Raw genomic sequence first — 23,218 nt, 5'->3', positions numbered from 1 at the left:
ATAGGATTGATCCAACGTTTCACAAATTCCATAGCTCATAAGCTAGATGAAGGAAATCTTCAATGGAAAGATAACGTATAAACAACAATTGAAGGTTATGAACTTATGATCCCATGGATCCCATAATGATCTTTTCCAACTTAAAACAATGAGTGGGTTAGAGCTCAAAGAATGATAGTATGGAACTATAGAAGGGCAATATAGTACATAAATGTAGTCTATTATAATACTTTGCTCTAGGAGATAGGCCATACCCAGAGAAGGTGTAATAAATGTAGTTTAACATAATACTTATCCCACTCAGCACAATATAACGCACTCACGTGAGATTAAGATAATCTACAAGTAAAGAAGTGTGGAGTAAAATTGAAGCTCGAGAATAAAGCAAGAATATAGAAAACAGCGAGTAGAGAGCGGGTGTAACAGAAAATGGCGACTCAATTTTTTTGGCTACGGTGTAGACAAGACCAGAAATCAAAACACTGTAAAAGTGATTAAACGGGAGAAGACATGAATTAAAATAAATTTAGCATATTAATATATCGCTGAAGAAAACAAAGATGACTCCGTGTAAAATGTGTACAACATCACCGAAAACACAATCCCAGAAAATACATGTTAATACAGATCATTAACTTATATCCCAAATGGGGTGGCCAGCTCGGTCTGGGAAATGATCGTACTACTGCGGGATCCTCCCACACGCTGCTCTGCTGAAATCCTCGTCATCTAAGACACATTTTAAGAAATCGAGTCTGGTTTTTCTTTTCAGGTAAGAAACAGTGGAGTCAGCCAAGTGGTCAATAATCTCGTCCCTTATACGGCGTTTCCTGCAAAATATCGAACAATAAGACTTGAGTTCCAAGAAAAACTGAGTATGAAACTGCTCTAAGTTTACAAATGGTAGGAGGGATTGTTCGAATTCAGATATCTAAATGAGGACATGTCTTCCCCAGAATGTTACATGGAAGAATGAGTAACGTCCATGATACATCAGTATATATAACTATACTGGGATAACCGAGTTAAACCTTTTTTCTTTCCCACAATATATAATATATGAATAAATAAATACACAAATAGATAGTAATAAAAGCACGAGGACAAGGCATACAGTATAATATATGAATCCTTACAGGTAGGTAGCTTGGCATGTACAAAACCTGCCTAGGATGACCAAGAAGCTGTCCATACTGCAATTAGATCCAAAATATTAACGAATAATTCTGAAGCATCGATATGCATATAAAAGTTTCAAATGAGAAAGTTCCAGCAAAATCCAACCTGTGGTCCATTTGGATGAAAATATGCTTGGGATGGCATTTGTGCTACCTGCGGATTATATATCATAGGCTGTGGTGGCCCAGCAAAAGTATTACCAACCTGCACACCAAATGCAAAATCTCAGCTTTAAGTACAATGTTCAACAACAACAAAACAATAACAGAGCCTTATCCCACTAGGTGGGGTCAGTTAGATCAGACGATGCCGTTGATTTACAATGAGATTATTTACACGTAGAATTCCTTTGACCACCACAAGTACAATGTTCAACCTTAGTGAGAATTTTATATAGTTTGGGAGGAACTGGTTTCCATAGCACTTCTTCATTCCATGGGTGCAGTCAAATTTCTTAATAGACTTGACGAAGTCACTGCAAACCCATTATTACACAGTTCTGCTCCATATATTCCACAGTAAATCCAAATGTCATCACTTCTAATCAATATATTCCATAGTAAATCCAAATGTCCTCCCTAGCATTCTCAATTCTGCTATACAATATGGAACCAAAGATGCAACTCTCCAATAAATTAGGGCAGCTATCAAATGAGAGATATTCCATTATACATTCATTTGAAAAAAAGGGAAATGAAGCCAACTTTGGTTTAGGCAGAAGACGCTTTTTCTAATAAATATTAGTTTCATCTTCCAAGGATAGTACCATGGCTCAAATAGTGAAGCTTAGAAGATGGATTTCCCTTAGTATCCAGTCAAATTTTCTTACCCATTCCAAAAAGGGAAACAAGGAGTAATATATTCAAATCTTTTCATACCGAAACTCGGTAGGAAATTCACACCTCTTAAGCTAACCTAACAACTGAAGTTGGATATTCGAACACCACCACAGTAAGAAACTAAGAATAGAAAAGTATATCATAAGTCCTAATCCATCCAACATTAGTTCACTGCAGGAAGAGACATGTGGTAGACCAAGTAGTATTCAAAATGGATCCTTACGACAAATGGGGTTTTCAAATAAAATATCTTCTGTAACTATAATAGTATAATACATGTTCAAACACTAATATAATACATGATTTCCTCATTGGATATTGAGAATATCTTTCCATAATATACTTACTCCAATACCCATGGGCATCGCGGGCATATTTGGTACAGTAGATACATTAGCTGGGAAATAGAAGGAACCATCAGAGACTGGGGATCGGGGCCTAACAGGATTTTGGGACGGAATAAAACTCTTGGCATTAGGATTAAGCTTGAATTCCTGACATCAAGTGGAAAACCAAAAAAGGGCAAGTTCAGAGAGACATCAATAATATAAACAACCAGAACTTATAACCCAAAAGAAAAACCAGCATTTGTACATGCAATTTCGCGTATTAAAAAGTCAATCTTGAACTTTCGCACCTTGGCATGGGGATTCAAAGTAGATCTTTCAGAAGACAATGATCCAACTGAAGAACTCGGAGATAGACCAGAACCAGAAGATGCGGCCACACCGCCCACATTATCTGAACCAGATGATGAGGCACTACCTACTCTTCCACGTGAATTTGCAGCTTTTGTTTGTTCACTAGATCTGCCAGATGCTGAAGTCCCAGTAGTAAACTCCCCACATAACCCAGTTTTTTCAAGACCCTTTGATATAATATGTGGTGAAGGGGTAAAGGAGGTGGTATTAGGCAATGATTCCCCCTTATCAGAGACAGAGACGACATTCTTCAAGTTATGTGGTGGCTGTAAATCTGCATTAAAACTGCTACAATAAGAGGGATCCATGTACAATGAAGGAATTAACCACTAAATGAACATGTTCATAACTAGATGAGAGCATCCAGTACAGACAGAATGTTTCAGTACTCCTTTAACAATAAAAAAATGGAGAAAATGAGGTTTGTATTTCATCCATATTCATTGCATGCGGGCATAGTCAAATGACCTAATCAATTCAGAGAGACGAAAAAGAAATTACACGAACCCTCAGATTTTGACAGGCGGACATCCTCAGCTTGCTGCATCAGTTAATGAAAAGGAAAATGAATAAAAAAATGAGATCTAGGAGTTTCATTCTAGCTGCAATCTCATTCAACATATTTTTGTAAACATATCAGAAACAACACCGAAACCTCAACTTGCTACCTGATTTTCTTCTGTGGCATTACCACTGGTTTCATTTGGATCACTAACACAATTCTGAATCCTGAAAGTATACTGGATTTGAGAACTCATGACAGTTGATATTTATATTTTAAGTTCTAAAATATAATTAGCAGAAGCAAATAAAGACCTGCATTCTCCATCTTGAAATGAGTAATTTTGAGTAGAGAGTTCAGATGCTAATTGCTTAGCATGATCATCAGCACCAGAGCGGCCTAAATCCACACCAGTATTTGACAGAGATGACTGTGAGTGATCCTGTGCAAAAAAGTAACATGAAAGGTTATCCTGACTCCAGAAGCAAAGGCACTATTTTATTAAAAGGGAGTAAGGAGGTCAAACCAAAAACTCAAACAAAAGAAACATACTATTGAAATTTTGTTCTAGACCCAAAGTATTGTTCTAGAATATATATTGGCCTTTGTTTCAAAAGATTCTTTTTGCCAAAATGAAAGATATTTAACCATATCCAGCAATATGTTTTAGGGTTGACTCTATTAATGCTTCTTCTAAAGAGGAAGTCTGTCCTGCTTAGCTGTCAAAAAGCTGAGTGAGGGAGGCATTTCACAAGGAAGTATTTTCTACAAGGCCTTTCAGTAATGCAGCTAGTTTTGTGATCCGCAGTCATCTCTCCACCACATGGAGATGTAGTTAGTTGATTTAAGGGATATAACTGAAGAAAAGGTAGAAATGGAACTTCAAATGACAGCAACAACAATAAAGAATCGAATACCTAAAGGATTTAGAAGGCTTAATTTCTTTTGAAGCTTCGATAAAAGAAATTTTGTTGTGTCCCTATTTTATTTGAGTTCTTCCCCTTTTATTCCCAATGGTCTGCTGAAGACCGTCCCCAAGCAGTAAGAACCAGCTATAGTGGTTCATTTTTTTCGTTTTCTTATTTGCATGTTTATCTAGATGCCTATTATTCCAACGGGGTTGACCAATATCATTGAAAAGATTACAAGGGATTTTCTTTGGTTTGGTGCTTCAGATTCATGTTGGGGCTCGTGATCATCTAATGAGTTGGGAGGTTGGTTGTTGGCCTGAAAAGGAAGGAGGCTTGAAGTCTGGGCAATATGGTGTCTAAGAACAATACCATGGCTTCAAAATGGCTATGGTGGTTTCCTTGAGAGTCTCATCCTCTATGGCTGAAGTTAACAAGAGTTAAGTATGCCTTGGGCAAAATGGTTGAAATGCTAATATTTCTACCAATGCTGCTCATTCTAGCCCTGGAAATTTATTTATCATTGTAATTCTAGTTCTACCTTCAAATGTTTGCTTTCCTTGAAGGTTGATGGTTCACACTATCACTTACGGAAGGGCCATTGGGCAAGTGATTCATCCTTTAATCTAACTTCTTGTCTTTATTGCCTATCCTCTTGACATAATTTTCCACTCCATTCATCTTTCATTACCTTAGAAGGGTCTCTTATCCTCTCATCTTCATTCTTTTATCTGAAAAAACTATATTGGATGCTTGTTATTCTTTGCTACCTTTTTTATTTTATTTTTTTGGTGGGGAAAATTTTCCTTTTTATCGTCATTGATTTCGTAATTTATGGATGGACAACTGTGAACTCAGGGCACCGGGAAGCAAACATCTAACAAATCATATTTGTCTCATGAACTCATTAATGCCAATCCAGTTAGGAGAAAAAAAGCTTGGAAAAGCAATGTCATCACTCGCACCATGACATAGATATAGATCAACCCAGTAATATCATTAGATTAATAGATTCCCAAACGGTTGTACCTGTCCTCCCTCCATCTAGTCCTGTTAGGAGTTAGGTCATAAACCCACACCTGAACTCCTGAACTAGAAGCAACTTAAATAGAACCCACAATATTGATGCCGAGTATTAAACAACAGTTCATGGGGCATGCCATTATTATCTAGCTTACAAATTTTTGTATGCCAGCAGATCTAAAAGGAATTAATTATAAAAATCAGTTATGTATTAAACATGATGGAAGCATTCAAGCCAATTAAGGACTAACTAGTGAAAAGTGTTTGAAATTTACTGAAGTGTAACAGCTTTAGTCAATAAATTGGCTGAGGAGATACCATTTTAGAGAAGTTTGACCAAGTTTGTGCTCCATTGTTGGCTTTTCCACCACTTATTTCACCCGGATTCTTAATGACCGAACCTGTGATGCTGCCAAATGTTTCAGAATTGTATGAATCCAACCTTGGTTCCTCATCTTCATCATATCCACTGTCATCAACACCTTTTCCCCTATATACTGAAGAGAATCTGGTTTCTTCATCACTATCAAAATCATCATGATAACGGCCTCTTTCCTGTTGAAAAAATCATAGTGTTTGAGGAATTCACATAAAAAAATATAGAAGCCTTTTATACATAAAAATTATAGAAACTTACAAAGGAAAAGGGGGAGGTTAAAAAAAAAGAAGAAGCCAGACCAACCTCTGCCAGATGAAGATCATGGGTATCCTCCCCTTCAATTTCTTTTGCTATTCTTAAAGCTTTTTGTTCCAGCTCTTTCATCTGAGGCCCTTTTTCAAGCTTTGTTGTGTAGAGGTCTTCATTGAATGTGCTATTTACACCAAACAACGTTTTATTTGTTTCAAACTGATCCCATCCCCTAGAAAAATACCAAAAAAAAAAAAAAGTTGTCAGTGCAAAACAAGATGGCAGAGCCGTGAAGAAACTAAAGTAAAAAAAGATGAAATTATTGAACAAAAAAAAATTAATGGTAGTCGCGGTGTGTTAAACTGGTTATAATCAAGATATATAACAAATGGAAATGAAATTTGTTGAATATGCTCCTTTAGACCTAAGCTCTGAGCAACTCAGTCTGGAACTTTCTGGTATTTTTGCTAATAAAACAGCGAAAGACTTAATAGTACTGAGGGAAAAAAAAATAAAAATACGCGCGCTCACACACAAAAAAACACACACTCTTGAGCACATTGAAGCTCTTCAGCCTCAGTGGTATTTTCCTGTCAAAATGACGGAATCCTTCCCTACATCTCACTCTTGCCAAATATTCACACCCCAAATCCACTACACAAAATATTCCCTGATTGTGGTTCCTATACCTGCCAAATTATGTAACAAACTCTAGTTCTTATCCTCCCGTTGGTTCAGAACATAATGTCATAGACTCAGCTCAGCCTCATCTTAATGATTAAAGACCAACGATTTTTAAAGACAACAAGAGAAATGTAAAACTACCTATTCCAAGGGCCATCAAAGATATTTTCCAGTTCAGGGCATTGTGGATCATCATCATCAGGTACCCATCGTTGTAATTCTCTCCCCATCTCGACATGGCGAGATTGAGATATAACTGAATCAACCATTATATCCTGATGCATAGCATAATGAGATTCACTAGGCTGGCCATCCCTAGTAACAGCAACATCCTGAAAAGACAACACATAACAAATAGCATCAACAACATAGCTGAAAGTGCATTCAAAGAAACTTCAGCTAATCCTAAACTACAGTTTTTCAAAAATCATTCATCTCTATATAGCATGTAATTAAATTTTTTTTTAAAGAAAAATGGACCACAATAATGCAGATACATGTAAAGTAGCAAACCTTCGCTATGACTTGTACAAGCTCTTTGGAAGGTATAATTAAAGTCTTAGAAGTAGCCTTGCTGACAATTTCTACACTGGATCTTTGCCCTTGCAAAGAGCTATCCTTTATCAGGCGAGCCACTTTTAAAATTATTCCTAAAAGTGCAATATTGATGATATAAGCAGAAAAAAAATGTCAAAATCTCTATGACCTATAAAAGTAAGAATCAAAACATGAACCAATTATCTATTCAGACAAATAGTACAGAAAGATGATTGCCTTCAATTTCATATTGCCAAAACCAATTAAATGAATATTACAGAACATACCAAAATCTTTCTCAGTATTTGTTGCATGAAATATTCCAGAGTATATAGATCCATTTTTCACCTGGACTTCTACATGATGCCCAAGAAGAGATGATGTTACATACACTAGCCGATCATGTGACGGACTCTCATAAGTACCACTTTTACTGCCAGTCACTGCCACGATAACAAATATCAGCAACATGGGGTGTAAAATAGATAAATTTAAATTAGGTCAGAAAGTGCACCTTCAGCTACACTGCTGGTATTTGATTTTCCAGATGAGATTTTACTGTCAGACTTAGTTGCTCCTTTTTCATACTTCCGACGACCATATCCATTAGATGATTTAGATTGCCCCACTTGTTGCAAATTCATCCTGAAACACACCCCTGCTCCACTGATCTAGAATACTTTGGAAGCCAATTTATTATCTAGAAGATGGATATGAAACAACAATGTTTAAAGACTTTCTTAAAGATTACAAAGGAGTGAGATATAAAATGAAAAAACCACAAACAATTCTATTATTTGCCAAGAAGAAATACCCATTCAACAATATATTAATAAATGAAAAAATTGACTCCATATTTGGATGATCTAGCAATTCATGAGAAAACTATTTAAAGCACTATTTACAACAGACAAGATCCAAGTGCCTATACGTTTGAGAGTCTGATGCTTTTTTTTAAATCTTTTTTTGGACATTTAAGATTCTTAACAAGCTAACCTTTTAAGCTTTATTTCACGGGAATTTAAGCATATCAAAGGTGTTTCTAATAAAGCATGAAAAAGCAACCTTCCTCAGACTAACTGTTCACTCATCATTATCCTCTCTCCCTCCTCACTGAAACATTAAATTCAACCCCATTTTCATAAAGAACAGAAGAATATGCCCCCAGAACTTATTCTGGCCTTTATCAGCTAAAACAGAACCCAAAATAAATTTGAAGTCCCGGTCTGGAACAACTCAATTTCATTAGGAACCCACATTCCAGCACCCTTTTACTTTCTAACAACTACACCTTGCATAATCAAAATGAATAACCAGAACCAACAAATCATATTTCCTTTAATCTAAAGCCTTGAAACAAACTTCGGAACCCTAATACCTTTAATCAATGCAACTCCCAGTCTACAATAATGTCTTAAATTTCAAAGGTTGACTTCCAAAGCTTAATAGCTGATTAAAACATAAAGGCTAGAACCCCCAACAATACATTTCCGTAGGCTACTTTGCTAGGTGGAATCTTAATTCCATTTACCTCCGTTCAGTCTTGTTCCCCATATTCCAGTCAATTTTTCCCCCCTCATGTTTACTTTTTGCATTCACAAATGCACACGGCCCGAAAGTTCATGATATGCACCCAGAGATCAATTAATTAATCAACGTTAATGAATCATTAAATAAAACAAAAATATTGAAAAAAATAAAAACAAAATTTTCATGTAGCAACCGATTTGAAAGCATGCATTGCATAGCAATAAGCACATCGTATTAAACAATTGAAAAACAGAGAGAGGAGAATGGGGAGGAACCTTACTGGTTAATGGGGATAGTGGATCAGAATGGAATTGGGGGGATTTTGAAGTTGGGGAATGCGAAGAAAGAGGGGTTAGGGATTCGAAAGAGGAGAAAGAGTGGGTTTGGCTTGGCTTGGCTTGGTTTGGTGATCGCGAATCGGAAATGGAAAGGAAAATGAAAGAATGGTTTTTGAGATTTTTGAAGGCACAAAGACAAAAGGAGAAAAACGCTGCGCTGAGGAATCAGAACACAAGCACTGATCTGCTGTTTTCGCCTCCACCGTGAGCTCTGTTTTGTCACCCTACAGGCCTACCTCTTCGTTTTTGTTTTCGTTTTATCTTAAATTAAATTATGAAAAAAGTACGGGAGACAGTAAATTTAGTGCACAATTTGTATAATAAGGATAAAATTGAAATTATAATTAATTAATAAATAATTTAATTAATTTTTAATAATTTTAAATTTTAAATTTTAAAAATATAAAAATTTAGTTATGGAAAAGTGACATATTTTTTCATTTTATGCGTGCGAAAAACGTGTTACAATTTTTTTTCTTTGATAGTCTTTTTCATTCCGAATTGCCGTCGCAAAGATCACCACTGTTCGTCGCTCAGAATGCAACTTGACGCCACCCAACTGTTTAAAAATGTCTGACGAAGACACCCTTTCGCGCATGTTGCGTCTGTCACACACCCCAAAATCGCCATAGTTGTTGCCGCCTTCAATGACGTTGCGGCCTAAATCTTCCTCACCCTCGCTGTAGCGCTCGTCGTAAAGGCCGACGGTAGCGGTGGCCACAAGAGTCCTCTAGTGTCCGTGTGGGTTCTTCTCTCCGACTTGGGGTTGTCATCTTCATGGTGATGGTTATCTGACCGGCTATGAAGTTGGTGGCGCGACAGTGCTCGCAGGAGCACGTTATGGTGGGTGGTCTATGTTGTACTTACAACCTAGCGCACAACAGAAGCATGGAAGCCTTAGCATTGCTGTTGGTTGTGTTTCTTTTAGAAAATTTGGTCCCTTTCTATATTGAGATCCATGTCCCCACACATGCATCTAAAAAACAATGAGAGAATTGAGAAATAATGTATATATCATGTTGCTGTTGCTGTATTTCGTCTCAAGTGGATTGAAGATTGATGAATTTAGATGTTGGATGTTTAACTTATTAGGTATGTAGATGGTTATTTTAATTCTTAATTGGATGATTATTTTGTCTGATTTAGTTTAAGTATATACAATTAATAAGTGCTAGATAGTTATTTCACTAGGTAGTCGGATGATTATTTAAATAACTACGTGGATGATTGTTTGATGGCAGATGAGAAAACTTCTAACGCCAGAGAAGTGGGATGATTGATGAGGATGGATAGCAGACGGTTAGGGGGGAGGGGGACAGGGTGTTTGGATAAATTCCATTGGTAAGTTAGGGTTGGAATAGTTAATTTTTTGAAATAACTGTTTGGGTTTTTTTTCTTGTATTTGGCCAAATTTAAAATCCATTGTACATATTGTCAAGATTCCTCATTGTCTCCCTAGTAGAGGTGGCAACGGGGCGATTTTTGCTCACCCGACCCTGCCCCGCCTTACAATAACCTGCCCCGCTCCTACCCGCAAGTAGTAAATGGTTGAACCCTAACCTGCCCTCGCGGGTACCCCGCCCTGCCCCTATAATTATTAAAATCTAATAAATAAAATTAAATTTCAAAATTTATATAACTATCATCACATACATAACATAAATTAAAGTAACATTTTAAATATGATACAATATTATCAATCATTTTACTAATTATTTTATATATATTACACATATTATATATTAAAATTATATATTATATATATACCGGGGCGGGTACTGCGAGTTCGGGTGGTGTTGCCATCCCTACTCCCTAGTGAAATTCTTAAATTATTGAGTTTAAGTTTGATGAGCTAATGCCTAATAGTATAAAGCGTTTTATATAGTTGTGCCCGTTGTTTGGATGAATATTTCCGTGGTCAATGTGAAAAATAATTATTTTTACAGAAAGATGATCAAAAGTACCCATAAAATTTACGAACACAACAAAAATACCCATAAACTAAGGAAATTAACGCTATACCCATGAAAAAACAAAAATATCCAAACTCTAAATTTTTGTTGACTTTTTAATAAAATTTTCAAACTATCCCTATCCTCAACTTCAACTTACTTTTTCAACCCTCCATAACCCAATTTGCATCTTTGAAATCCTTGACATGGACTCTAAAACTATTACAACAGACGAGGCCAAAATCAATGGTAGTGTCGACACCGCAACCGCCTCTGGAAAAGAAGCTTCGTTGCTTGCCGCACATCTTCTGCCGCGTCCTGGCTGTCGTTGACGGCAAATCCACCGTGAAAGCCACCAAATAGATCCTCGCTCACAAATCAAACTCTTCACCTTTCCGCTGCCTGTGCCCACGCAACCGAAGATAGAACGGTTTTTCGTCTCACACTCAAAGCACTCCATAAACCCACAAGAAGAGCAAGCAATTGATGTTGAGCAACAACAATACAACAAGGTATCCCCGCTCTCAAAACGCCAAAGATCACTATCCTCCTCAAATTCCAATCCTCAATCTTCCTTCTTCAACCCTCTTTGCCCTTCCAAAAAGAACACCCACAAGCTCTTATACAAGTGCCTCTGTCCCAGAACCCTCGACGACGTCGTTGGTTAGGACACTCTCCTTTCTCCCACTTCCCTCCTTCGCCCCGCCATCCACCGCAACTGTCTCCCTTCATTCTCCTTTGGGGTCTCCCGACATCAACAAGACCACCATCGCCAGAGCTATTGTCAACTCCTTCCCCATCACCAATTTATTGTGTTGTCTCTTTATTCGCCGTCATTAGTGGAGCCAAAGATGTCAGAGATGCCGTAGATGAGGCCAAAAAGCTGAGAATGAAGAGTAATCCAAAAACCGTTTCTACTTATGGATGAGGTTCACAGATTCAACAAGTCTCAACAGGTGGACGATTGTGAAAGGTTGGAAATTTTGGAAGAAGAAGCGGTGGTGAAGCAAAAGGTTGAAGATAAAACACGAGGGTAGTTTGAAAATTTTATTAAAAAGTTAATAAAAATTTAGAATTTACAGAACTCATCTTCCATAGGTATAGCGTTAATTTCCTTAGTTTATAGGTACTTTTGTCAGTATTCATAACTTCATAGATATTTTTTATAATTTTTTCTTATTTTTACTTATGTGATGTAAGTATAAAACTATTTTATACTGAACGTATACCAGAATTAAATTCTAAAAATTAATTAAGGTCATTAATATAAAAATATTTATACTTTTATATCTGAGTTGCCATTTCATAATACTAAGCTGCTTCTTCAATATTTTTCCAAGCCAATTAATAATAAACTTTTGAAATCCGAATTGTTATTAAAAAGTTTTATTGACAAGAGAATATATAAGGGAAATTAGTGCTAAGGACTATTAAAAAATTTTAATTAATAAAAAAAATTAATTATATTAAAATTATTAAAAATCAATACATAGTAAATAGATATCATATTAAAGAGAAGGACTATACAATATTTATAAATAGATAATAATATTTTTTATTTTTTTAAATCTTAATTTAAGATAATAAATTTATATTTGGCACAATTATTCTTTCCTTTTTTTCATCTTTAATTTTTACTTTTTTTCTTTGAACAAAAGACTAAAACTATACCCAATAAAAAACTCATTCCAATTTCTATTTATGGTTTACCTATCATAAAAAGTAACTCCAGATCAATTTTTGTATTATAAACAGTAAATAGGAACTTAAAGTATTTTTTTCTTCTCCAAAAAAAAATAAATTTTAATCTATGTTGTGGTCTCACTTAATTAATTAATTAAAATAATTAAAATTAATGTAGTTATTATTTTTACAATAATATTATTTAAATTTATAAATTCAAAAATGATTTACTATTAAACAATATAATATTAAAAAAGTATATATAATAATAATACACAATATATAATTCGAGATTAAACTAATTTGTAAAATTATTTAATATAAAAAATACATAGTTAAACTCTATAGTTGATGACAAGCATTGTAAAATTGACTAAGTTTAAAACGGCTAATTTTGCAAAGGTCACTTTTATAATCAATAACGGCATAATAGTATTGACTAATTTGAAAAGTTACATCACAAATGAATAAAACAGACTACATCACATACAGTAATACACAATAAAAATAAAACATACTACTTAACTCTATGAACACAAGAAACCATTAAGTAAACCACTTATTGATTATTTTCTCACATGTAATCTCACGAAGAGTTCGTCGTTTTTCACTCGTTGTAGACGTGTCAGTATTAAGTATTTGCATATCCATTTATCTTTTCCTTTCCTTAGCCATCCTTTTCATTTCCCTTTCCTTTGTATTTATCTCCATTTCTTTAATATACCTCGGAGTTTGTAATTCTTATTCTTTCATTGCCGCTTGAATCTGTAACTCCTTTTCTTTGATTGTCATTATCTTTTTTCTATGTTCCATCTCCTCTTCTCTTTCTTTTTTCCTATCCATTAGTTCTTTTTTTTTAACATTCTTAAAATCTTTCATGAGAGATAGTTTCTTAACAACCGATGATTTCTTAACGCTAAGATCTTCATATATTTGTGCTTTTTTCTTATCCTTTTTCTTGCTCTTCTTTGATCCTTGTGGGCGAACGGAGAGGTCCACACCCGTTTCCTCAACCAACGAGATTTCTGGATTTGATGATGATGAGTATGCTTTAGTTACAGTAACTTTGGTTCTCCTTGAGCCTTTACTTTGTATAGGTAGTTGGATTCTCCATTTTTACTCCAAATGAAGCATATTTTAATGCCTCTTAAAAGTGAATTTTTGACCATAATTTGTAGAATAAAGTTTATAGGTCAACTCCTTTACACCATCAGCGTTCAAACCACTCTTTATATTTTGACTAACTTGATCGTAGCAACCAGCAAATTGTGCAACTGCCTTGTTGATCTTATACTATCATTTCTTACATGCAACTACCCTCCTTGTCATGTTGGCAAAAAATTCTATACAATAGCTGTGAATTCGACTCCAAAATATTTTGTCTTTTTTATCGTTACTAACTATAGAGTCAGTTGAAACATTTAACCATGTACTGATCGACATCTCATCCTCTTCTCAATGCCAGTGTTAAATATTATATTGCCTCCGATTTTCAATGTCATCAAAATTTAGGTCGATAGCATCTAATCCACGAGGGTTGACAAATCTGAATATTACAAATTTGGACTAGATTGTATCAGAGTCTGAAGGGATGGATTAGAAGAGCCACCAACACCATATGAGTTATGTCTCGATGCATTGAATTGAGTTGGAAACAGTAAGGATGTTAGAGTAACATTTCTGATAGAGGGGTGAAATATGGATAAAAATGGAAAATGTCGTGTTTGTAAATTTTGATTTTGCAGTTGGAATATAGAAAATTGATTATTGTAAAGAGCTTGAAAATATAAATTAGGAAGATTTTGTGGATTTAGATTTTTAAATGTATTTGGTAGTGTGAAGTTTTAATTTGGAATTTGAGAGTTTGAGATTTGAGATTGTTGAATATTTGGAGTTTGAAAATTTTTTTGTAAGTAATTGAAAAAAGAGTCAAGTTGATTTAAGTCCATTTTTTCGAATAAAAAATAATATCAGTAGAATTTTGATTTCGTAAACTTGAAAGAAGATGAAGAAGAGTAGAAGAAAGTGTGAGAATAGAAGTGCACGTAAGTAGTCTATATAGAGTAATAAAATATTAATTTATTAATAATAACAGTAACATAATAACGACTAGTTTTCAACGGTTAATTTTGTAACGGCTAGTTTTGTAATGTGGTTAGTATTTTTAATTTTATAAATAAAAATAAACAACCCAACCAAAAATTATTTTGTAAAAATTAAATTTATTTTTTTATGTAAACAAATTTAATTAATTATAATTTAATATAACAATATACATAATATTCAATAATGATTTAATATAATTATTTATATTAATTATGATTTAAATAATTAATATAAATTATTAATTAACAAGAGATATAATTATTTAAATTATATTAATTATGATTTAATATAATTATTTAAATAATAATTAATTAAATAATTAAATTATAATTAATTAATTAATAATTATATTAAATATTATAATTATTGATTAATTATAATTTAATATAATTATTTATTTTAAAGATAACTTGCTACATGGCAAATTATCATTAGACACCACAAGTAAGGGACAGATCCAGAAATCTAAGAGTGGAGGGACCAAAAATTAAAATCTTATATAATTAAATATAATGTTATATATTTGATAATAAATATAATTATAATTAATTTTTAATTAAAAATTTAATAAATACTTGTCAAAAAAAAGAATTATCTCAGTTTTTATAATTTTTTTATAATTTTACATCTAACAAAATATGAAATTATTTATTTTTAAATATTTTGTTAATTAATTTACTTTATTAAGTATTTATGTGACAGTAAGTTATATTTTTATACTTTATATCATTAAAAAATATGACATAAAATAATATAAGTTAATTGCATTAATAATTTTGTTATGTCAATTTAAAATATATTAAAGTATTTTTATATAATAATAGGGGTAAAAATTAATTAAAAATAAAAAATAACTAAATAAAATTAGAAAAAAATATTATTATAAATAATATTAAAGTATTTTTTATATGATTATAAATGTTAAAATTAATCTTAAAAAAAGAAATATAAAAAAGTTCTAAATTAAATAAAAATTACAAATAATATAAATATATGTAAAAAAATTTAAATCCTAATACATAAAGAATAGTAACCTTTTTTTACTATTATTACATTATTAAATTTTACTCTATACAATACATCTATTATAATAGTATATAGTTTTTAAATTTGTTGGGACTTACCCCTTAAGTTCGTCCCTGACCACAAGTTCCTTTGAGGAGAAATTCGTTCTCTTCAAACTGCGTGAAGGGACTCGACTTCCCTCTTCTCTAACGGTTGGGGTCTTTCATGTCAGAAAAAGTGAATTGAAAACTTATCTGTTAAAGTTGCTCTAATGGTAATAAATGGAGGCTCTATTCTGATACATGGGAATAGAAAAATCATTAGAATGAAGAATGGAAATAAAGAGGCTGAGAATCTTACTAAAAAAAATTTTCAACTGCCAATAATTTTTTACCATGTGACAAATTACTAAAAAAAATTAAATATATATATATATATATATATATATATATATATATATATATATTACATGTATGTTTATATTAAGTAATTTTGTAATTTCAGATATGGTAATTTGTTAAATAATTAAATTATAATTAATTAAATAATTATATAAAATAATTAAATCATAAATAATTTATTAATAATTATAATAATTAATTATATTAAATAATAGTAACTACATTAATTTTAATTATTTTAATTAAGTGGAGCTACAATAAGAATTAAAGTTAGTTTTTTTTAATAAAGAAGAAAGAGATGTTTTGAGTTTCTATTTACTATTTATGACGCAAAAGTTGATGTGGAGTTATTTTTTATGATAAGTGGACTATAAATAAAAGCTGAGTTGAGTTCCCTATTGAAGATGATCTACAAGAAAAGAAAACGACAATAAAAAAAAAGAAAAGAAACACAAAAAAATACAGATGCAACTAGCCAAAATCGTTCCTCAAGATTTGCAATGTCAGAATATATTAGGATCAATTAGCATTCATTAGAATTATTTTGTATTATTAGAAACAAGAGACTAAACTGGAGAAATAATTTGTGTATTATTGAGAGTATTCAAATTTCTAGAATGATACAATATAAAAAAGGGTGTTTATAGATGCTAAGAGAATCGTAATAATAAAGACGTAATATTCTATAATAAATATTTAGATATACTAAATAATTCTAATGAATGCTAATTGATCCTAATATATTCTGACATCCCCTTCTTTGAAACTTATTTAAAACAACGAAATAAAAAAATGAGTAATGCTAGGGGGCCAGCAACATTTGTGATTGGTAGCCATCAACTAGCCATCAATGATGATTTGATGGTGTGATATTGGTGTGAGATTTCATCCAATGGCTCACCTTTCTCTGCTGGTTACATGCTGGCCAAAATGCAATAAAATTGCTGGTCCCCTAGACTTTTTCATAAAAAAATGCATAAACTAATAGAATGAGTGCAAACAAAACTATTAGAAGGAAGCGCAGATGGATCTGCCACTGTCTGAAGGAAGCGCAGACAGAACTGCCGCTGTCTGATGGAAGCGCAGAAGAAACTGTCGGAAGGAAGTGCAGGTAGAACTGCCGCTGTCTGAAGGAAGCACAGACAAAACTGTCGCTGTCTGAAGAAAACGTAGACGAAACTGCCACAAAGAAACGCAGACGGAACTGTCACAAAAAAACACAGACAGAACTGCTGAAAGAGTGGTCAACTGCCAAAAAAACTGCTAAAAAGATGATGAACTGTCAGAAAACTGCTAAAAAAGTGACAAAGTATAAAGAGATGGTAAAATATCGGAAGATGACGAAAAATATATAATTTCCCCATGAGAATAAGTAAGTAGTGAATGAGCTAATCAGTTAGGTGAGAAAGCATCAAAGTATTGACAAAAGAAAAGGAAAAAAAAAAGACACGGAAGAAAAATATGAAAAATACAGTGATTTCACCGGAAGAAAAATAATCTATCCTCCTCAAGGAGGATACCATGGTTCTGATACCATGTTAGTTAGAAACAAGAGACTAAACTGGAGAAAGGATTTGTGTATTATTGAGCGTATTCAAGTTGTCTGAAATAATACAATATAAAAGGGTATTTATAGGTGTTAAGAAAATCGTAATAATAAAGACGTAATACTTTATACTAAATATTTAGATATAATAAATAATTCTAATAAATACTAATTGATCCTAATTTATTCTGACATGCAGCAAACTTTCAAAAAGTTGAGGCCACTTCATAGCATCAATGTCAGCACGAGCAATATATTTAATTAACTAACTAATCAACTGTAATTTCGGTATATTATTATTATTATTATTATTATTATTATTATTATTATTATTATTCAAATTTATTTAATTTTTTTAATAATTACATATCGACAAATAATTTTGTTTTATGTTATTTAAATAAAAAATATTTTTCTTAAACAAACTTATTCTTCACATATTCAAATCGGTTAAATTGAGGTAATGAGTGAAGAATTTGGAATAGTTAAAATTGAGGGGAAAAATAATGTTGGATTAAAAATAAAAAAAAATTGAGATGAAAAAAATTAGAATTAGGAAGAATCAGAAAGAAACAGGAGGAACAAGATTGAAGAATGGAAATAAAAAATTTGGATTAGAAAAAATCAAATAAGATTCAACATAAATGAAAAAGATATATTTATCTTTTTATAAAAAAATGGTTATTTTCATGAACTCGTGATTCGACACATTTTAGGTTTAACTCGACTCGACTCATTTTATTAAACAAGTTAGGTTTAAACTTTTGTAAAGCTTATTAGTTAAAAAGGTCAAGGTAAGACTTAAAAAAACGACGAAATTTGTTGGATGGATTCGTTAAAATATTTTTTTGTGTGAAAATAAATTATTCTTAATTTAGACTTTTAACTATTTAAGATTAGTTATGATTGTAGTTTTTTGTTCAAAAAAATAATTTTAGATTGTAAATATGATTATGATATGTGACTAATGATTCATATATAAATGAATTATACTTTACAAATTATGAATTATAAATTCTAAAATGCATTTAATGTCAATGTAGAATTTTTAAGTTTATTGTTAGTTTAATTACTCTGTTTGTCTCTATAGTTTTGTAAAATTTTTAATTAGGTCCCTGTACTTTTTTTCTTTTTAATTGAGTCCTTACATCAATTTTTTTTATTGGGTCCCTACATTTTTTTCCTTTTATTTGGGTCCCTGCACCAATTTTTTTTAATTAGATCCCTATAAAATTAAGCCAATTACTGCTAAGAGGGACCTAATTGAAAAAAAATTGGCGCAGGGACCCAATTAAAAGGAAAAAAAGTATAAGGACCTAATTGAAAATTTTGCGAAACTATAGGGACCAACAGAGTAATTAAACGTTTATTGTTTTGAGTTATAATTCACCAAACATACTTTTCAAATAAACTCATGGGCTTGTCAGGCTTTAAATAACCGGGCCCGAGTCTGAATAAAAACCTATGAGAGATAACAGACCTAAACTTGAGCTATCTATTTACAACATGGATTAGACTCATCAAAGCTAAAGCTCGGCTCGACTTGGTGATAAACCCCAATTTTAGGGTTTATCTTGAGCTTAATTTAGGGGATTTTATCAATTTTTCTCATATTTATTCAATGAAATGGCATGGTTTTATGACTTTCTCCTAATTTGTGCTTAAGAGTTAAAACATACTTTTTTGGCGTTTAATTGGTTAATTTTAATTCACTTTTGATTCAACTAGATGCCTTGATAGGTTTGTTAGTGAATTCAGATTGAAAAGGCTAGGAATGGATCAAAGGAGTGGAGAGAAAAGCATGTAAAGTGGAGAATTCGTGGAAAATCAAGGATTTGGAGTGCATACATCGACGCGCACGTGTGATAGACGCGCACGCATGAAGATGAAATCGCATGGCGACGTGTATGCGGGAGAAGAAAACGTCCATCGACGCGTGCGTGTGACCCATGCGTACGCGTCGCAGCTCGCACGTGACCTCATTAAAGACAATACGCTGGGGGCAATTTTTGAAGCATTTTGGGCCCAATCCAACCCATTTCTGGTGCTATTGAACCAAGGATTGGAGGGAGATAAACCAAGTAGTCATAATTTTGAGTTTTTTTTTATCATACTTTAGGTAGAATTCTAGAGAGAGAAGCTCTCTATTCTCTCTAGAAATTAGGTTTAGATTAGGATTTTCTTAGATCTAGTTTAATTCTTGTTCCCATTTACTTTCCCTTGCAATTTGTCGTTGCTACATCTTGTTTCTTTTATCTTTTGTTGTCATCTCCTTTATTTTGTTTACTTTGTTGTTGATGCACTCTTGTTCCTTTTATTTTCCTTTAATGCAATTTATATTTTATGTTTCTTTATGTTTAATTGAATTGTTGTTGTTAATTCTTTGCAATTAGTAGTTGTAGATTTTATTATTCTTTGCAATTTATGATGCTTTTCTTTTATGCCTTCAAAGCGTTTGATAAAATGTTTGGAAGGATGTTAGAGTGGATTTTTTGTGTTCTTTGCTTGGGATGGTAACTTAGGTGACCTTGAGTTGCTAATATCCAAGTGATTGATAATTGGTATCCATTGACAATAGCTTTCACTAAGTCTATTAGTGAGTGGCTAGGACTTATGGATTGGGATTGATAAAGCTCATTTGACTTTCTTTCACTTGTTAGAGGATGACTTAATGGGATTGATTCATGCAATTATCATGTTGTGGTTAGTAACAAGGATAGAAATCCTCAACCATCAACCCTTGCCAAGACCTTTTACCATTTGAGTTCCTTTACCTTCTTGTCATTTATGTTTCTTGTCCCTTATTACAAAATTCCAAAATATACAACTCAAAACTAATAACATGCACACTTCCCTGCAATTACTTGAGAGATGACTTGAGGTTTAAATACTTCGGTTACTTTTTATTGGGGTTTGCACTTGTGACAAACAAATTAAATCTTGATTGAGGATTCATTGTTAGTTTAAAACTATACTTGCAACGAGATTTCATTGAGAAATTCTTTACCAACAAAAATTCCACATCACTTGGCCCATTTCTACCCTAGTCCTCAAGATCCTTATAAATATGCCAAATACGTATGTATGCCAGGTTTATCCTGCAAATACCATATTATCTCTCTTACGTGAAGGTTAATGTTGTGAAGTGTCAGGTAAAGTAATATGCATCGCTCTCAAGACAAACCTAAAAGTGGGGTATCCACAAAACACATGATAAGAAAACACACTAAAGGAAAGGAATGAGAATTTAATGAAGTAGCGTCAAAGAAGAGTTAGTTGGAGTGAGTTTTTTGGTACTGTTCATAGAACTCCTTTGCCATCACAAGAAGGAGATCGGAGGAGGAGGCTTGCTTCTCAAAGATTCTAAGATTGCGGTCTTGCCACAGTTTCCAGGTGATTGTGGCTATCAATGTTTGCTATCATCTCTAGTGGGGTCTTCGCTTTGTGCCCTTGCTAGGGGTGTTCATGGTTTGGTTAATCCAAAAACCAAACCAGTTTTTTGGTTAACCAAAAATATAGTCTTGGCTAATTAACCAAATTGGTTGTACATGATAAAACTGGTTATTAACTGGTTAGAAAAATTTGAAACAAATTTTTACCGGTTATTAAAATAAAAATCGATTTTTATACTTAAAAAATCGGTTTTTCACCAAAAACTAGTTTTTATACCAAAAAATTAGTTTTTACAATTAAAAACCGGTTTTTACACAAATTATTTTTTTACATACAAAAATCCAAATTTTTAACCTTTTTTTTAAATTGAATTTTTTTATTTTAAAAATTAATTTTTTTCTTTCAAAATGATACGAGTAACATTTGTAAATAATATAATCCCTTCCATTGCTTCGTTCCTTTTTCTTTATTTTCTCGTTTCAACATTTTCTATAAATAATTTTTTCTAAAGTAAAAAATTTTCTTTCTAAATGATACGAGTAACTTTTTCTTATCTCCTTCTCTCCATCTCTCTCCTTTTCTCTCCCCCTCCTCTCCTCTCTTCCTTCTCTCTCTCCCCTTACCTTCTTTCTCTCCCTCCCTTCTCTTTGTCTTTCTCTCTTTCTCCCCTTCACTCCATTTCTCTCTCTTCCCCTCCTCTCTCTCTTGTCCTCTCTTCCCATCCTCTCTCTCCTCCTCTATTCCTTTTCTCTCTCCCCCTTCTCTCTCTCTCTCTCACATTTTCCTCTTTCTCCCCCTTTTCTTTCTTTCTCTCTATCCTTCTTTCCCTCTCTCTCTCCTCTCCTCTTTCTCTCTCCCATCTTTTCCCTCTCTCCTTTCCTCTCCTCTCTTTCTCTTTTTCTGTCTCTGTATCTCTCTCCATCTCTCTTCCACTCTCTCTCTTTGCCCTCTTTCTTCTCCTTTTTCTCTCTCTTCTTTTCTCTCTCTCTTTCATTTTTTCTCTCTTTTTCTCTCCATCATCTATCCCTTTTTCTCTCTCTCCTCCTCTATCTCCTCCTCCTCCTCTTTCTCTCTTCTCTCTCCTCTCTCTATCTCCTCCTCTGATTTCGGGCCTCTTGTTTGGTGAGTTGAGATTGTATTAAAATTTTTTAGCCAAAAATCCTCATAGTGAATCTGGTTACCTCTACCAACCCTCCAAATTAGATCTTTTTTCAAGATTTTTCTGTCTTCTAACAAATTTCTCCAGACCCATGATGGATTGCGCCCTGTTGAAGCTTTTAGAAAGTTGGAATACCTAAAATATTTGCTTTTATATATTCTGCTGAGTAGTGAATTAGGTTTTGTAAGAATCCTCTAGCCCTATTTGGCTAGCATAGCCATATTAAAGGCCTTTAGATCTTTAAACCCTATTCCACCTTGCATCTTATCCCTGCAGACAATGGCCCATCTTATCCATTATAGTTCCTTTCATTTTCTCGCAGTCCCCACCAGTACCTTATAAGATGCCTCTGAATTTCTTCTAGGAGTGAGTTAGGAAGTCGAAAACAGCTCAGAATGTATATTAGAACAGTAGTGGCCACTGCTTTAATCAATACCTCCCGCCCAGTAACCAAAAGCAATGATCTATTCCATGTTTGTAACTTCCATTCCACCTTGTCCTTAATATAGCTAAAAGTTTGTTTTTTGGATTTGTGAATAACTGCCGGCAGCATAAGATATTTCTTTTGGTTACCCACATGAGGACTATAGAGTATTTATGATAAGGTGTCTCGGTTATGTATAGTAGTATTTCTGCTGAAGAAGAAGAAGGATTTGTTAAGATTAATAGTCTGACCACTTAGTTTGCTATAGGTATTTAGCACTTCAATCATCTTTTGACATTCAGTAGCATTTGCTTCACAAAAAGGGATAGAGTCATCTGCAAAGAATAAGTGGCTGATTGTTGGACATCTGTTATTCAGTCTTAATCCCGTGAAGTCACCTCTTGTCCTCCTTTGTGGAGCAGTTGGGAAATCCCTTCTACACAAATTAGGAAAAGATAGGGGGAAAGGGGATCACCTTATCTCAATCCCCAACATGGCTTAAAGAAACCATGTGGTTGACCATCCACAATAACAAAGTCGGACACTGACGTAACACACTCCTTCATCCAATCAATTCATTTCTTCTAAAAATTCAGTTTCTTCATTATCTCCCAAACAAAACACCACTCCACTCTATCATACGCCTTACTCATGTCTAATTTCAATGCTAGTTTCTGATT

At 33.2% G+C, this 23,218-nt stretch overlaps 1 protein-coding gene across 6 annotated transcripts; it reads right to left on the bottom strand.

Moving 5' to 3' along the window:
• Positions 1-491: 491 nt before the first annotated feature.
• Positions 492-9,159, bottom strand: LOC112710452 (polyadenylate-binding protein-interacting protein 3). Of its 6 annotated transcripts, none has more exons than XM_025762668.2 (15): positions 8,812-9,159; positions 7,516-7,701; positions 7,289-7,444; positions 6,978-7,114; positions 6,606-6,796; positions 5,835-6,012; positions 5,471-5,707; positions 3,536-3,663; positions 3,388-3,448; positions 3,221-3,260; positions 2,656-2,993; positions 2,366-2,512; positions 1,285-1,383; positions 1,137-1,193; positions 492-830 (listed from the first exon to the last, which is right to left on the bottom strand). In XM_025762668.2, exons 2-15 carry the CDS (start codon positions 7,643-7,645, stop codon positions 801-803), a joined length of 1,929 nt encoding a protein of 642 aa, XP_025618453.1. In that variant the 5' UTR covers positions 7,646-7,701; positions 8,812-9,159; the 3' UTR covers positions 492-800. The 6 variants fall into 6 exon arrangements, with proteins under 6 accessions (XP_025618453.1, XP_025618455.1, XP_072058664.1 ...); XM_025762670.2 differs by having other exon boundaries at positions 3,227-3,260; XM_072202563.1 differs by having other exon boundaries at positions 7,516-7,672; positions 8,812-9,138.
• Positions 9,160-23,218: the final 14,059 nt, after the last annotated feature.

The sequence above is a fragment of the Arachis hypogaea genome, chromosome 9, assembly GCF_003086295.3.
Source record: "Arachis hypogaea cultivar Tifrunner chromosome 9, arahy.Tifrunner.gnm2.J5K5, whole genome shotgun sequence".
Taxonomy (NCBI): domain Eukaryota; kingdom Viridiplantae; phylum Streptophyta; class Magnoliopsida; order Fabales; family Fabaceae; genus Arachis; species Arachis hypogaea.
Note: the sequence above shows the minus strand (reverse complement) of the source record. Positions and strands in the feature narration are given on the sequence as shown.